At 47.7% G+C, this 16,695-nt stretch overlaps 1 protein-coding gene across 4 annotated transcripts in view; it reads left to right on the forward strand.

Moving 5' to 3' along the window:
• The window catches only part of LOC140393840 (innate immunity activator protein-like), a 125,631-nt gene extending 117,815 nt beyond the window's left edge, over nt 1-7,816 (forward strand). For all 4 annotated transcript variants that reach the window (XM_072480355.1, XM_072480356.1, XM_072480359.1 and 1 more), the window contains one exon: nt 7,118-7,816. In XM_072480355.1, the coding sequence (XP_072336456.1) occupies nt 7,118-7,201 (84 nt within the window). In that variant the 3' untranslated portion in view covers nt 7,202-7,816. The remainder of the gene's footprint in view (nt 1-7,117) is intronic.
• The last annotated feature ends 8,879 nt before the right edge of the window (nt 7,817-16,695 follow it).

Genomic DNA, 16,695 nt, shown 5'->3' on the forward strand with positions numbered 1-16,695 from the left:
CTGTGTTTTTCCCTACTTCTCTCTCTGAATAATGGTACCACATTAGCTGGTCCTCCAATCCCCTGGCACCTCTCGTATGGCGAGAGAAGATTTGAAAATTAGCGTCAGATCCCCTGAAATCTCCTCCCTTGCCTCATACAGCAGTTGAGAATACATCTCACCTGGGCCTGGGGATATATCCACTTTTAAGCCCACTAAAACCGTTCACATCTCCTCCCTTTCAATGCTAATCTGTTCAATGATATCACAGTTCCTCTCCCTGCCTTCTATATCAACATCATCCTTCTCCATAATGAACACAGATGCAAAATATTCCTCTAATACCTCGCCTACGTTTTCTGGATCCACACACAGGTTGCCACTTTGGGATTTTCCCTTATTTTGCCCAACAGTGTTTTTTCATGCATACTCTATGGGCCGGGATTCTCCCCTACGCGGCGGGGCAGGGGGTCCCGGCAGGATGGAGTGGCGGGAACCACTCCGGCATCGGGCCGCCCCAAAGGTGCGAATTTCTCCGCACCTTTAGGGGCGAAGCGCTCACCTTGAGGGGCGAGGCCCGTGCCGGAGTGGTTGGCACGCCGCCGGCCAGCGGGAAAGGTCTTTGGCGCCACGCCAGCCGGGGCCGAAGGGACTGCACCGGGTGGCGGAAGTCCGCGCATGCGCGGGAGCATCAGTGGCTGCTGACGTCATCCCCGCGCATGCGCACAGGGGCGGGTGTCACTTCTGCATCGGCCATCGCGGAGGTTGTGGCCGAGGCGGAAGGAAAAGAGTGCCCCCACGGCACAAGCCCGCCCGCGGATCAGTGGGCCCCGATCGTGGGCAAGGCCACCGTGGGGGAACCCCCCGGGGCCAGATCGCCCCGCGCCCCCGCCCAGGACACCGGAGCCCGCCCGTGCCGCCAGTCCTACCGGGAAGGTAGGTGGTTTGATTCACGCCGGTGGGACTGGCGTGTCAGCAGCGGGACTTCGGCCCATCGCGGGCCGGAGAATCGCCGGGCGGGGGGCCGCCAACCGGCATGGTGCGATTCCCGCCCCCGCCGAATTTTCGGTGCCGGTGATTTTGGCGGTCGGCGGGGGCGGGATTCACGCCGCCCCCCCCGGCGATTCTCCGACCCGGTGGGGGGGTCGGATAAATCCCGCCCATGATCTCCTAATTTCTTTTTTAACTTCCCCACTGCACTTTCTAGACTCCTCCACAGCATCCACTGATTTGAGCCCCCTACATCTGCCATAATCCTCCCTTTTTATCCTTTATCCAATTCTGTATTTCCCTTGACATCTGGGGCGAGATTCTCCGACCCCCCGCCGGGTCGGAGAATCGCCGGGGGCTGGCGTGAATCCCGCCCCCGCCGGTTGCCGAATTCTCCGGCACCGGAGATTCGGCGGGGGCGGGAATCGCGCCGCACCGGTTGGCGGAAGAGACCCCCACTGCGCATGCGCGGGGATGCCGTGAGCGGCCATTGACGCCCCCGCGCATGCGCGCCCGGCAATGTCATTTCCGCGCCAGCTGGCGGGGCACCAAAAGACATTCCCGCTAGCTGGCGTAAATCAGTCCGGCGCGGGCCTAGCCCCTCAAGGTTAGGGCTCGGCCCCTCAAGATGCGGAGGATTCCGCACCTTTGGGGCGGCGCGATGCCGGACTGATTTGCGCCGTTTTTGGCGCCGGTCAGCGGACATCGCACCGATTACGGAGAATTTCGCCCCTGGACTTTTTGGTCCCACCCTTTTACCTTTCCAGAAACATGTTGGCTTTCTATTCTCTCTATTTCCTTTTTGAATGATTCCCACTGCTTTAATGTTGATCTTCCTACAAGTAGCTGCTCCCAGTCCACTTTGGCCAGATCCTGTCTTACCCTATGAAAATCCATAGAATCCCCATTGTACAGAAGGAAGCCATTCAGCCCATCGAGTCTGCACCGACCCTTTGAAAGAGCACCCTACCTAGGCCCAATCACCCACCCTATCCCCGTAGCCACACTTAACCCACACATCTTTGGACACTAGAGGACAATTCTTGCACGGGCAATCCACCTAACCTGCACATCGTTTGGACTGTGGGAGGAAATCGGAGCAGCCAGAGGAATCCCATGCAGACACGGGGAGAAAATACAAACTCCACACAACAGGTCAGAATTGAACCCAGGTCCCTGACACTGTGAGGCAGCAGTGCTAACCACTGTGCCACCGTGCCAACCCCAATTCAGAACCCATAGGCAGGAATTTCTACGCAACACATGGCAGTGAAGGCCGCCTACCATTAGACAGTGGTGGGATCTTCTGGCCTCACAGTCGTCAACGAGATTTCCCACTGAATGAACCCCTCACCACTGTGGAACCCGTGGTGGGTGTGTACCGTCGGCAGGAAGATCCCTCAGGCGTGAACAGACGGAAAATTCTGGTCTTATAGATCCATAGAATTCCTACAGTGCAGAAGGAGGCCCTTCGGCCCATTGAGTTTGCATTGACCCTCTGAAAGAGCACCCTCCCACAGCCCACTGCTCCGCCCTATCCCCGTAATGCCATAACCCCACCTAACCTGCACATATTTGAACACTAAGGGGCAATTTTACATGGCCAATCCAGTTAACCTGCACATTTTTCGACTGTGGGAGGAAACCGGAACACCGGGAGAAAACATACGCGGACACGGGGAGAAAGTGCAAACACCACACAGACAGTCACGCGAGGCCAGAATTGAACCCAGAAACCTGGCTCTGTGAGTCAGCAGTGCTAACCACTGTGCCACCGTGCTGAAAATTATAATGGACATGCTGAAAGAAAAAATAAAAGGAGATTAATAATAAGCATAAAATGAACGCTTGTTAAAGCAAACCCACCAGCAGAAATAACCTGAACTCCTTAAAACAAAAAGCAATAGTTACTTTATTTGAGAAAACGTGAAGTGTTTTATCTTAATGCAATCTGCTTTTCTTTTATTATTGCTGAGCATTCTGCTTTTTTTTTCACAAAGTCCCTGTTCATTCTGAACTCCTTATCTGTCTTTTTGGTCTGTGAACATAAATTACCTCAACTTGGTTAAACCAGAACCATTGATTTTGTCAGTAAATCAGAACACAATTTTGTTTAAAAGGGAATAAGATAAACCACTCAGTTTAACGAGTCGATCCAAAAGACTGAGTTGAACAAAAATGGTAGCAAAAAAATGATTACTTGCAATCAAAATCACAAGCAAAATCATGCCGCGTATCAAACTTTATCAAACTACTTAATATGCATTTTTACAGTTTATTTTCAGAATTTTTCTTAGTGCTACAGTTTCCAGCTTGAAACGTTTTAATTGAGCAATTCAATTTAGTTCAAAGTAGACCTGTGTTCAGGCAAGTTTATCACCCGTTCTCAACTGATGTGGGTTTTAATGCGTGCTTAAAGGTTGTAGTGTTACTTAGCAACCTCTACTCGTAGCATACAAAGCAAGCTAGAACAAATAGCAGTCCCATTGAAATTAAAGGTGATCTTTCCAGGTGCTGGAACTTTCTGCGGCTGTCATATTACTTCCCATCATTTTGGACGCCGTGATGGGAGCAGATCATTCTCGGATGCATAAAACCGCATCCAAACATAAAAGTTTCCAGCCTACGTAGCATGGCAGAAACCAAGGGCGGGATTTACCAACCAATCTGCCGCATGTTTTTCGGTGGCAGAGGCAGCCTGTCAGCAGGATTTACTGGTCCCGCCGTTGTCAACAGCATTTTCCGTTGACTGCACCTCTCGACGCCAGGAAACCCGCTGGTGTGAACAACCGGTTAATCCCGCTCCAATTGTATAAATTCATGTGCAGTTGTCAAAAGATTAATAACAACAAGCAAGTTTTGACTGGAATTGTAAGAAATGTTTCTGGGGCAAAGGAGGTATTGGGGAGCACTGGATAGCACCTCAGCCACTGATCTACAAGCTCTGGGTTCAAATCCCGCTGGCCAAAGAAGGCAGGTTCATTAAGTGACCAAACAGGTTGAGTGTCAACTTGTAAATACATTCAAAACATGGCACTGGCGGCTGCAAGAGTGGGAGAGATTCCCGGACAGCCATGTAATGGAAAGAAAATTGGATCCACTTCCATCACTATTTGTAGTTCCAAGGCTGCAACATGCATGTAAAACTGCATGTTGCAATGGCAACTTGGACTCCTTGGGCAGCCAGTTGGCTCACGGCTGGACTGCTAGTGTGGATCAGATTGGTGGCAACAGCACAGGGTTCGATCCCGTTCTGGTTGAAGTGGATTCGGAACATGCCTCCTTGCCTAACTCACGGTGCAGATTTTGGTGCTGTCGGTCAGAGCTGCCTTTGGACAAAAAACTGAAGGAGATGATTGGTGGGAAAGAAGGTAGGCAGCTACAATTGGAAGTGAGAATCAGCTGAAAGCATGAGAAACGGATTCTCCATTCCCGCGCCGAAGTGGCCGCGCCGTCGTGAACGGCGTCGAGGGACGAAATTCTCCCCCAACGGCGCGATGTCTGCCGACTGGCGCCAAAAACGGCGCCAATCAGACGGGCATCGCGCCGGCCCAAAGGTGCGGAATGCTCCGCATCTTTGGCGGCCGAGCCCCAACATTGAGGGGCTAGGCCTACGCCGCAGGGATTTCCGCCCCGCCAGCTGGCGGAAATGGCGTTTGTTGCCCCGCCAGTTGGCGGAAATTGCGTTTGGTGCCCCGCCAGCTGGCGCAGAAATGCGGCGCATGCGCGGGAGCGTCAGCGGCCGCCGACGGTTTCCCGCGCATGCGCAGTGGGGAGAGTCTCTTCCGCCTCCGCCATGGTGGAGGCCGTGGCGGAGGCGGAAGGGAATAGAGTGCCCCCACGGCACAGGCCCGCCCGCGGATCGGTGGGCCCCGATCGCGGGCCAGGCCACCGTGGGGGCCCCCCCGGGGATAGATCGCCCCGCGCCCCCCTCAGGACCCCGGAGCCCACCCACGCCGCCTGGTCCCGCCGGTAAATACCAGGTTTGATTTACGGCGGCAGGACAGGCAATTTCTGGGCGGGACTTCGGCCCATCCGGGCCGGAGAATTGAGCGGGGGGTCCCGTCAACCGGCGCGGCCCGATTCCCGCCCCCGCCCAATCTCCGGTACCGGAGACTTCGGCGGGGGCGGGGGCGGGATTCACACGGGGCGGGGGGTCGGAGAATGACGCCCGAGGTTCACCACGGCGCAAAACGGCCCCGATCCCGACCGATTCAGGCCCTGACAATGGGCTAGGATCGGGGCCGCGTCATCTACACGCGCCAGGCCTTGTCGCCTGCGTAAAGGCGGCGCAGCATAGATGACGCGGCCGGCGCCGCATTACTGCCGTCATCCGTGCATTGGCGGGTTGGCCGGTGCCAACCCGCGCATGCGTGGTTGCTGTCCTCTCTAAGTCCGCCCCGCAAGAAGATGGCGGACGGATCTTGCGAGGCCGCGGAAGAAAGTAGGTCCTCCTTCAGAGAGGACGGCCCGACGATCGGTGGGCACCGATCGCGGACCACCCCACATTTCAGGTACCCCCCCGGTGCAGGATCCCCCCTCGCCCTCCCGCAGGCCGCCCCCCCCAGCGTTCACGCACCGTTAACGACGGCAGCGACCGGGTGTGGATGGCGCCGGGGGGAACCCGCCGTTTTGGCCTGGCCGCTCGGCCCATCCGGGCCTGAGAATAGCGGGGGTGCCGGAGAATCGCCATTTTGGGTGTCTCCGGCGATTCTCCGGCCTGCGGCCCGCGGAACTCGACCGGGCCGTTCCCGCCGCTTGGGAGAATCGCGGGAGGGCGTCGGACCGGCGTCCCGGGAAATTTTGGCGGCCCAGGCGATTCTCCCAACCGGCGCGGGAGTGGAGAATCTCGCCTGTTTGCATGGCCTGGCAACACACAATGGCCAGACAGACACATGAGAAATGGTCCCACGTACTGGGGGGGAGGGTGGGGGGGAGGGGTTGCTGGTTTCAACTGAAGCCATAGTCGAACAAGGCTTAACACCTTCAGAAGGAGGGAGTAATACTAACTGACCTCAAAAGAAAAAGGTTCAGAATTGAAAGAACCGAAGCCTTGATAAATAATAATACGTTCTGCTAATACACAAAATTGCAATTTGCTCCAGATAAAGGAAACTATGTGAAATAAAGGGTTAAATGTGCATGCAAATGTCTATAGCTATACTAGTCCAAAGGTCACATTCCATTTCAAGGGTCATCTGAGTTCATCTTTGCTTTGTAATTCCATATTGTTCAGGCATGCAGCTAAGGCTGAACACCACCCTGATGTTGTTCTATTTTTTTGCTTTAAAATCCCTCTGCAACCTGCCTTAGTGATCTGCTCCAGGTATGTCCCTGCGTGCAACCTTGGCTTCATTGACAGCAGATTGCTCCTTATTGTCCAACTCTCATGATCGTTCTTTCAGAACAATGTCCGATCACTCCAGAACTTCCTCCATAGATCTGTCAGCAGCTGCTTCCGAAAGCCTCTGAAAATAATCTTTTCTTGGACCTATGCATGCTTTCCTATTGCATTTTTCCTGTTTAATAAGGGCACAAGGATTTCACACTGAGTAAAATAAAGAAATGTAGTTTTATTTACAACACGATATATACACTGCCCAGTAAACCCTTACCGTGTTCCTGTTATGGTCAGTGCATTACTGGCCGAGCTTTCATAGCGATCCCCCTCCCCTAGCAAGGGAGCAGACACTCCGCAAGGACCACGGAGAAGATAATCACTCCCGCCCAGTGAGGGCTATTACATTTCCCATAAAGTTTTTATCTTGTTTTAACTACCCTTGTTTCATGTCCCATGCCTAAGATATATATTCACACCAAACTTACTTCATCGTATAAAGCGGCTTCACAAATGTTAACATGACTGAAGGTGAAGTGTTTCTCGCTTTTCAATCTTTTGATCTTATTGCTCATGTGTTTGATGCCACTTCACTTTTCTTTGGAAGATCATTACCCAATCAAAACAGGATTGTTCAATGCACAATTGGTGTGAAAATAGTGATAAACCGTTTTCTTTAAGTATCAATAATTCCCCACTCACCCCCCTCCCTTTTGATATGTGGCCCTCGCAACCGAACGTGCCATGGGGAGGGCCCAAGGTTCCAGCGGAAGTGTCATGCATTTATCATTTTTTTTCTTGATTCAACAGAGACACATGCCGCATTGGGTCAAAGAATGTCCTCAAAACCAATGGTGCATGTCAGAAGAGTCAGAAGTTGCAAGCCAGTTTTAAGGACTAACTTCTGCAAGTCAAAATTCCTGATCATCTGAATGAGCCGACTGATCTATAACAATTACTGGAGCAATCGTACACACTGGGGAAGAAAAGGCACACAGCAAAATTCGTCCAAACTTGCAATGCTTACAGATTGTCATTCCCAGAGATAAAACGTTTACTTTGGGTTTCTGGAATAAAACTGAAGATCATAACTGAGATATACGCTAAATATTAATATTCATTTTTTGTTGTTGAATGGGTTCTTTTTCCCATCCACTGGACTGTTTATGTTAATCCTCCTGTACTCATGGTGCTAACTACAGTACAGAGCTCTGGTATACTCAACAAGTAAAGTGTGGCACCTATTGGCCATCTACACACATTCTGTAATTCAGACTCAGTACTTATTGTTGCTTCTTAACAATTATTCTTATTTATATTTTCTTTTTTAAAGATCTTATTTACAAAAGTACAAAGCCTAATTAATGTCACAGTATTTTCATAAAGTTACCAGTCATATTAAGGAAAAAAAGCCAAATATATTAAAAAGTGATATGTTTTACTGAGAGTGATACACACCGGTTTAACAACAGTAAGTTGACCAATAAAATATTATCAATAGACCTACAATGCTGGACCTACATATATTATTATAAATGGATGTATCAGGGCGGCACGGTGGCACAGTGGTTAGCACTGCTGCTTCTCGACACTGAGGACCTGGGTTCGATCCCGGCCCCGGCTCACTGTCTGTGTGGAGTTTGTCTGCATGGGTCTCAACCCCACAAACTAACAAGATGTGCAGGGTAGGTGAATTGGCCACGCTAAGCTGCCCCTTAATTGGAGGGAAAAAATTGGATACTCTAAATTTATTTTAAAAATAAAATTAAAATAAATGCATGTATCAGTTCAGAAATAATATTCCATTCAAGAGCCTGAGTCCTGTTCATCGGATTAAGATATTGCCAAAGAGTAAGTATTTTCAATTGAGAACTGCCATAAAACCCACAATGGATATTCAGTTTCCCTACATCCAAAATCTTTTCACTTGATGAAAGTTGTTCTTGCTGTGAAGCTGAGGGTCAGACTGATTGTCCCATTATGTTGACAGTAATAAAAAGTAAAAGCACGCCAAAATGGAGCAGTCAAACCCCTAGTGCTTCATAGTGAAATAGTTTTAAAATGGGCATCATGTCGAAGATGGAAATATTAGGAAGGTTGTCTAAAAGCTTTGTCATAGCAGTGGGTTTCCAGGAGAATTTAAAGCCAGCGAGACATTGAAATGTAGATGGGAGGACGGTGGGGGCTGATTTCCAGAGTATGATGCCTAGTTGTTTGAAAGCATGATGAGTCAATGAGCGGGTAGATGGAGTTGGGATTGGAAGGATACGGAGGAATGGAGAGTTTGGGGCAGGTTATTGAGATGGATGGAACAGGTCACAGAAACAGGGAAGTGTGATGTCATTGAAGGATTTAAACAAGAACATAGAATATAGAATATTACAGCGCAGTACAGGCCCTTCGGCCCTCGATGTTGCGCTGACCTGTGAAACCACTCTAAAGCCCATCTACACTATTCCCTTATCGTCCATATGTCTATCCAATGACCATTTGAATGCCCTTAGTGTTGGCGAGTCCACTACTGTTGCAGGCAGGGCATTCCACGCCCTTACTACTCTCTGAGTAAAGAGCCTACCTCTGACATCTGTCCTATATCTATCTCCCCTCAATTTAAAGCTATATCCCCTCGTGCTAGACATCACCATCCGAGGAAGAATGCTATCACTGTCCACCCTATCCAATCCTCTGATCATCTTGTATGCCTCAATTAAGTCACCTCTTAACCTTCTTCTCTCTAACGAAAACAGCCTCAAGTCCCTCAGCCTTTCCTCATAAGATCTTCCCTCCATACCAGGCAACATTCTGGTAAATCTCCTCTGCACCCTTTCCAATGCGTCCACATCCTTCCTATAATGCGGCGACCAGAAATGCACGCAATACTCCAAATGCGGCCACACCAGAGTTTTATACAGCTGCAACATGACCTCATGGCTCCGAAACCCAATCCCTCTACCAATAAAAGCTAACACACCATACGTCTTCTTAACAACCCTCTCAACCTGGGTGGCAACTTTCAGGGATCTATGTACATGGACACGGAGATCTCTCTGCTCATCCACACTGCCAAGAATCTTACCATTAGCCCAGTACTCTGTCTTCCTGTTATTCCTTCCAAAATGAATCACCTCACACTTTTCTGCATTAAACTCGATTTGCCACCTCTCAGCCCAGCGCTGCAGCTTATATATGTCCCTCTGTAACTTGTAACATCCTTCCGCACTGTCCACAACTCCACCGACTTTAGTGTCATCTGCAAATTTACTCACCCATCCTTCTACGCCCTCCTCCAGGTCATTTATAAAAATGACAAACAGCAGTGGCCCCAAAACAGATCCTTGTGGTACACCAGTAGTAACTGGACTCCAGTCTGAACATTTCCCATCAACCACCAACCTTTGTCTTCTTCCAGCTAGCCAATTTCTGACCCAAACTGCTAAATCACCCTGAATCCCATGCCTCCGTATTTTCTGCAGTCGCCTACCATGGGGAACCTTATCAAACGCTTTACTGAAATCCATATACACCACATCAACTGCTTTACCCTCATCCACCTGTTTGGTCACCTTCTCAAAGAACTCAATGAGGTTTGTGAGGCACGACCTACCCTTCACAAAACCGTGTTGACTATCTCTAATCAAATTATTCCTTTCCAGATGACTATACATCCTATCTCTTATAAACCTTTCCAAGATTTTGCCCACAACAGAAGTAAGGCTCACTGGTCTCTAGTTACCGGGGTTGTCTCTACTCCCCTTCTTGAACAAGGGGACAACATTTGCTAACCTCCAGTCTTCTGGCACTATTCCTGTAGACAAAGATGACTTAAAGATCAAAGCCAAAGGCTCAGCAATCTCCTCCCTAGCTTCCCAGAGAATACTAGGATAAATCCCATCCGGCCCAGGGGACTTATCTATTTTCACACTTTTCAGAATTGCTAACACCTCCTCCTTATGAACCACAAGCCCTTCTGGAATTTTGAAATTGATGATGGGGAAATGACATACGCAACTGCCATAATTTCACAATGTTTTCCACAATTACAAAGACCAGGTGCCAAATAGAAAAAACATTGGCCTAGGCTTACCTTTGGTGGTGGCAGTAAGTGGCAGTAGGTGATTTGCTCCTCTGGAGAGCCAGCACAGAAACAATGGGCTGAAAGGCCAGCTTTGGAGGTGTAACTATTCGATGAGCCGTGACCCTGTTCTCTGTCTTGTGCTTTTATGGGTTCCCATGACTGTTTTCAGCTAACAAATTAAATTATGTCATTGTCTGCAGGGTGACATTTCTGGCTACTGTTGCTCTGAGTGATGGATGAGTTGAATGTTTATTCCAGTGATATATGGGGCCCAACAAGTAACAGCTGAAATAATTTTTGTACTGCCTGCTTGGAACACGGGACCAGAGGCTTTGTTTAAAACAGAACTCCGGCTGAGAGGATTTTTATCGTGCGTTTGAATTTTCTCACCTCACACCTTCTCTCCTGAATTGAAATCCGACTGGGGTACGGCACCCCAGGCCATTGCAGTCCCTTCCTAAACTGCATCAAAATAACTGCTTTTTACCGTATTAATTGGGCTTTTACCATTACTGCTGGTCCTATGCCAACTGCAAACAATGTCTATTTTCCAACGGATCCCACCAGCGGTCTGGAGGAGGAACACCGCCAATTTTTTCCCCAGGTTTGAGGATACCAGGTCTGGTTGTGGTGTGTCAGCTGACACCAATTAAATTGAACCTGATACTTGTGTGTAGCTCGCTTCCATTCCCTCTATGTTAGTAAACGATTGCAGGATCCTTTTCTTAAAAAGGGAAGATTAATGATTGCCTGACTAAGGTGGCAGTCTTTTCACAAATACTTAAAGAATGAAAATCAGAAGAGAGGCCAAGGGTGCGATTCAATGGAAAAGCAGGGTGATTCTCAGTGCCGAGAAAGACCCTGCTATTCAACAGCACTTTGCCGTTTTTTTTCAGCGAGGAATTCCCCGTCAAGGCCGCGCTTTAGTAATTTCAGGAATCAGAATCTGGCGCCATTTTTAAAGATCTTTCGACCCCCTTTCAGTGACCCCACTGGGGTCTCTGGAGCCCCCAGCCCCCACCCCACTTCACCCACCTTACCTCTTCTGGCATCCTCAAGCCCTCCCTCACCCCACCATTTATGGGTAAGGCACTCCAGGGCCTGACTACTGGCATGGCCAACCTGGCACCCGGGCACCTTGGCACTGTCAAGCTGGAATCATGACAGTGCCCCTGCCAGCCTGGCAGTGCCAAGGTGCCCATGTACCAATGGGAGTGCCAGGGTGCCACCATGTCCCTCACGATCCAGGGGTTTCCAATGGCCTGGTCCACGTTTGTGTGAACCAGTAATAAACGGCGTCCTAACAAGGTCTCCAAAGCATGGCCGGTGAATCCCGGGCCCCGGGAGAATCTGGCAGGAGCATATTTAAATGAACCTAATGGATAATTTAAATAAGCTGATCTGGATCTCACACAGCGTGGGCAAGATCCAGATTGCGACGTTGGTTTGGTTGAATCACGCGGGACTTCGTGAGCATCGAGAATCTCACGAGAGGCTTCTCGCGAGATTCAATGACCTCATCGTGACACCAAGTCAGGCACGACGTGGCTGGTAATTCACACCCCAATAGTCCCACTCCCTTCACCCATTCTGCATCCAATTTTATTCATTGATGCGAGCTTCCCACGTGCAACCAGAGATAAGGGGGAAAAGTTTTATATTTTGGTACAGCAGGAAAAATAAATTGCTCAAGCCCATAAACTGCTTGACTGTCCAAAGAAAAATCTAGCGAAAATAATGAAGTCATCACCATTTTGAGTAACATCACCAGGCAAGTTAACCTGACCCTTTAAACTGCGGGCTGTCTTAATAGCGATCAAGCCAATTTTCCTGAAAGAACTGACAGGAAACACTTATTTAAACGTCTTTTTAACAATTTGAATTTCAAATAGATTAAACAGGCATTTGTAAATCTGCTGGAAATCTTCTGTGGGTGGGATTTGAGATTTTAAGCACCAATAAGTTACCCTTTCCCACGATCCTGTGTAAATGCAGCTGAGACTGAGGCTCCAACACAAAAATGTGTGTGACAGCAGTGTATAAATTACATTTTTACATTACATTAATTTTACAAATTAATTTTCAATATTGTATATGCAACATTAAATATTTCAGGTTTATTTTAAATGCTAACAAAGTAAGAGTTGTATTGCGTTTGTACAAAAATGTTTTAAAATATGGAAATAATTTCATATGAAATATGGTTCAGCTGGCTCCAATAGATATGTTTCTGCTAATACACAAGTAAACCTCTTTACTGGTCACAGAAACACTCTCTGATGAATTATTATACATCAATATACTTCATCTTTTTAATAGAGGAATACCAACTATTTACATCCAAAGAACTACAGGTTCACTTTTCAGTGTGGTTTCTAGATCTGTGTTATTATACAGCGCTTTTTAATAAATCAAAGTTCAGCAAAGTTTCTCATTGGATTTCATATTATAATATATGTAAGTAACTAAGTCTGCCTTACACACTGAAAAGTGTTATTTGTAAGAACAAGGAGCAGAGTCAGTACCAGCAAAAGTATCTCTCCACAGAACAGCAACATTGGGAAAGCGGAATTTAATTTTTTTTTTTAAATAAATAAATTTAATGTATGTTGTGGGAAAATCAACCACTTGGGGAGTCAGACTTGCTGTGTTCAATCAGTGCAGTTTATTGTTACACAAAGCTTCGGGAGAAAGCGTACATACCCCGCGGTACGGTAGCCAACCTTTCTCATGGTTTGAATGGCAGTCATTCATTTTATACTTTGGGTTCACAATGAGCCCAGATACAAAACAATTATCACCTTGTTATCTTTAAACATTTTATAGATTGTACATCGCTATTTGTAAGCGTTTTGCCATTTACACATGGTTATAGTTAAAGAGGTTTTACAGGTTACAGGTAGCAGCAGGAAAGCAGTATCGATTGTCCCTTTGTTTTAGGAAATGGCCCAAGACATTCGTATTAGCATATCATTGTGTACACATTGGCTGAAGTCAGCTTTATTCAAGTGGTGTCCCGCATTTATGTATTTCTTAATCTTCCTGTCTGTCTCCCTTTGTCCTGGATCTGTTCCTATCTGTCCCACTGGCACCCCGCTGGGCTCCAGGCATCAGGTATGTCTGCTTTATTCTCTGTGTCTCCATCTTGTGTGTCAGGCAGCCATCTTCTGTGCCAAGTGCCCTTCTGAACCATTTCCCACTTCAGTGTACCCAATTAATTTTTTCCAATTAAGGGGCAATTTAGCGTGGCCAATCCACCTACCCTGCACATCTTTTGGGTTGTGGGGGCGAAACCCACGCAAACACTGTGTGAATGTGGGGAAAGCGGAATTGACACTAATTGGTAATAGGTTGGAACATAAAAGGCAGGGAGTCGGAATAAAGGAAACGGTCTATGATTGATGGAATGTGACAACTGGCGTCCAAGGATCTGGCCTGGAACCTCACTTTTCACCAGATATACAAATGACTTGAATAAAAGTTGCATAATCTAGGTTTACAGATTACGATAAATCACAAAGTACAATAAGTTGTGTATACGGAAGCAGAAAGTTACAAAAGGACATAAGCAGGCGAAGTATGCAATCAAAACTTTAATAGATGGAATTCAACATTACTAAGAATGAGATCATACACTTTGGATAGGAGAAAGACAAATCTAAAAGACAAATAATAATGAGACTAGGAGCTGTCAAGGAGCAAAGGAATTTAGGCTTCTATGCACACAAATCCATTCAAAGCTAGTGCACATGATCAAATGGTAATCAAAGAAGGCGAATGGAAAGTTGGCCATTATCGCACAAGAGTTGTAATACAAACATGAGAATGTAATGTACAGAGTCTTGGTCAGATTCCATCCGGAACATTAGATTTATTTTTGCACACTGAACCTCAGGGAAAAAAAATTTGGATGGCACAGTTCCCCATCCCATTATGGGAGATGTTGGTGCAGGTCTCATTCCTGCAGTCCACTGCTGCCCTACAGCCATTTAGAGCTCCATAGAATCTGGTTGGCTGGCTGCTCTACAGTCCCCGTGCCATCACTATTTGTCAGCAGGCTGGAGCCAGAATGCAGGTAAGTATTGGCAAGGTTGGGATGGGAGGCGAGATCCAGGGGTTAAAGGGACAGGCTCATGATTTGGAGGGCAGGTGGGGTCCGAAGACCCATACCTTGTGGTAGGAGCACCTTATTGTAAAGAGGGCTTGTATACTACTGGCACCACCATCCCCGCCCTGCCCGAAACCCAAGCAAGGTAACTTGATGGAATGACCCTCTCCCACAACCCATCCATGAAGGCCTCCTACCAGCAAAAAATGTTTTAGCCATTCATTATATGGACACTTAAGAGCTTCAACTGGGGTGAGGGTAGGTGGGCTTCCCTAGGCCTCATCTGTTCTCCCAAAGATTTGTGGACAGGTCAGGGGCAGGCAGGAAAACAGTGAAACCTGGGGAATTTTATGGGCCCCTTACTTACAAATCCAGCAAAAATTTCCCCAAGGAAAGTTATATCAGCCTTTAAGGGGCTAGAGCACAGTTTCACCAGAATTGTACCAGAGCTTAAAGGGTTAAATTATGAGAAATGTTTGCTTCAATCTGGTTTATTTTTATCGTGGTTCAGAGGGTTGAGTGGGAATCTAATCAAGCCTTTTAAAATGGTAAGTGATTGCCACCTGTCAAGCAACTTTCAGAGACAGAGGTGGCAATTTTCCGCCTGCGTCAGCCGCGAGCGCTGATGGCGTCGTGCACAAAACCTCGTGAGACTCGGAAAACAAGAACCTTGCTGGTGATGTAATGCGGAATCTAATTTCCACAAATTAGAATATAATTGAAGAACTTGCCTGCCCTCTGTGCTCAGCCAGCGGTGCACAGGTAAGTATAGCTCCCAGGGGAAAGGGACATGCCCAGGCAGTACCCTGGCACTTCCATCTGACACTGTCCCTGGCACTGCGCCATGGAAATCCTTTAATATGTCTTTATTATTTTCTGCTTACTAAAGCTTCTTTCTCCTGTGACCACAGTTAATGGAACAGCGCGTATTGTCCTTACTGAAACCCACAGATTTGGCATAACCTCAGCAACGTGTTAGTGTCAATAAATCTAACGGCTGGTATTGGGGGCTTTACACCTTTGGGAAATATTACATGTGGAATTTCTCTCTATACGTTGCAGCCAATAAAATCACTGCTTTTTTGATACCTAAACGTACCCTCCAACCTTTGACATGCACCCATATAATTGTTGTTCACAAGCACATATGTGCACAAGGATAACCCGCTCTTTCCCACAATTACCCGCACCAATCACATGATGGGTTAAGGCAACTTTAAGTGTACTATTGGCAAATATAAAGTTAAATAATACTAATCAAGATTGTAATGCAGTATCATAAACAAGATTTTTTAAAATGTTAATTTATTTTCTTTTTACTCATTTATTTTTTCTCTCTCCTCTCCATTTTCTGGCACCCCTTAGCACATTGCACTTGGAGTGCTGTCTGGTCAGCTGAGTCTAGTGACCCCCGTCCTGAGTCTGGCTGGACCACACACAAATATTCCATGACCATCTGAAGAAGGTACCCACCAAGACTTGGCCCTACTGGGGATGACCTTGGTTATAATTTTATAGTCCACATTCAACATGAAATGGGTCGCCAATTTCTAATTTCTTCCATTTCCCCCTTCCGCTTGGAGATGAGGGTAATGATTCCTTTCCTCATGGATTCTGACATGTTCCCGGCCAGAAGCATACTCGCATAAGCTTCTTGCAGGTCAGCGTCGATCCAGTCCCACAGAACCGATTGCAATGCAGCCAGTAAGCTATCTCTTCCGGTGGTTTTACTCTTCTTCAAGGGCTCAAGGGCCTTAACCATCTCATGCACAGTCAAGGGTATATCCCATCTCTCCCGCTCACTGTCCTCTAAGACTTCTGTGGTAGAGGACGAAGGACTGAGAGGCCATGCTGTCTATGGGCTTCACACCATACAGACTGGCATAAAAGGATTTGCTGGTCCTCAAAATGTCAGATTGCAATGGCGTTACTGAGTGTAATTCTTTTGGCTGCTGATCACAGAGCTCTCTCTGTGTACCTTTTAGAAGAAGAAATGCGAACACGTCTCATCCTGCCCGACGGAACGGATTCAAAACCTATTCTCCGCCCAATCGTGTTTTGTGTTTTCGGCATCAGCCAATGGAGTATCCTGGACGTAGCGTTTTCGCCGCTACACTATGTTCTTCGCACCATGGGCGTCATTCTCCGACCCCCCGCGGGGTTGGAGAATCGCCGGGGGCTGCCGTGAATCCCGCCCCCGCCGGT

Source organism: Scyliorhinus torazame, chromosome 17 (genome assembly GCF_047496885.1).
Source record: "Scyliorhinus torazame isolate Kashiwa2021f chromosome 17, sScyTor2.1, whole genome shotgun sequence".
NCBI classification, from domain to species: domain Eukaryota; kingdom Metazoa; phylum Chordata; class Chondrichthyes; order Carcharhiniformes; family Scyliorhinidae; genus Scyliorhinus; species Scyliorhinus torazame.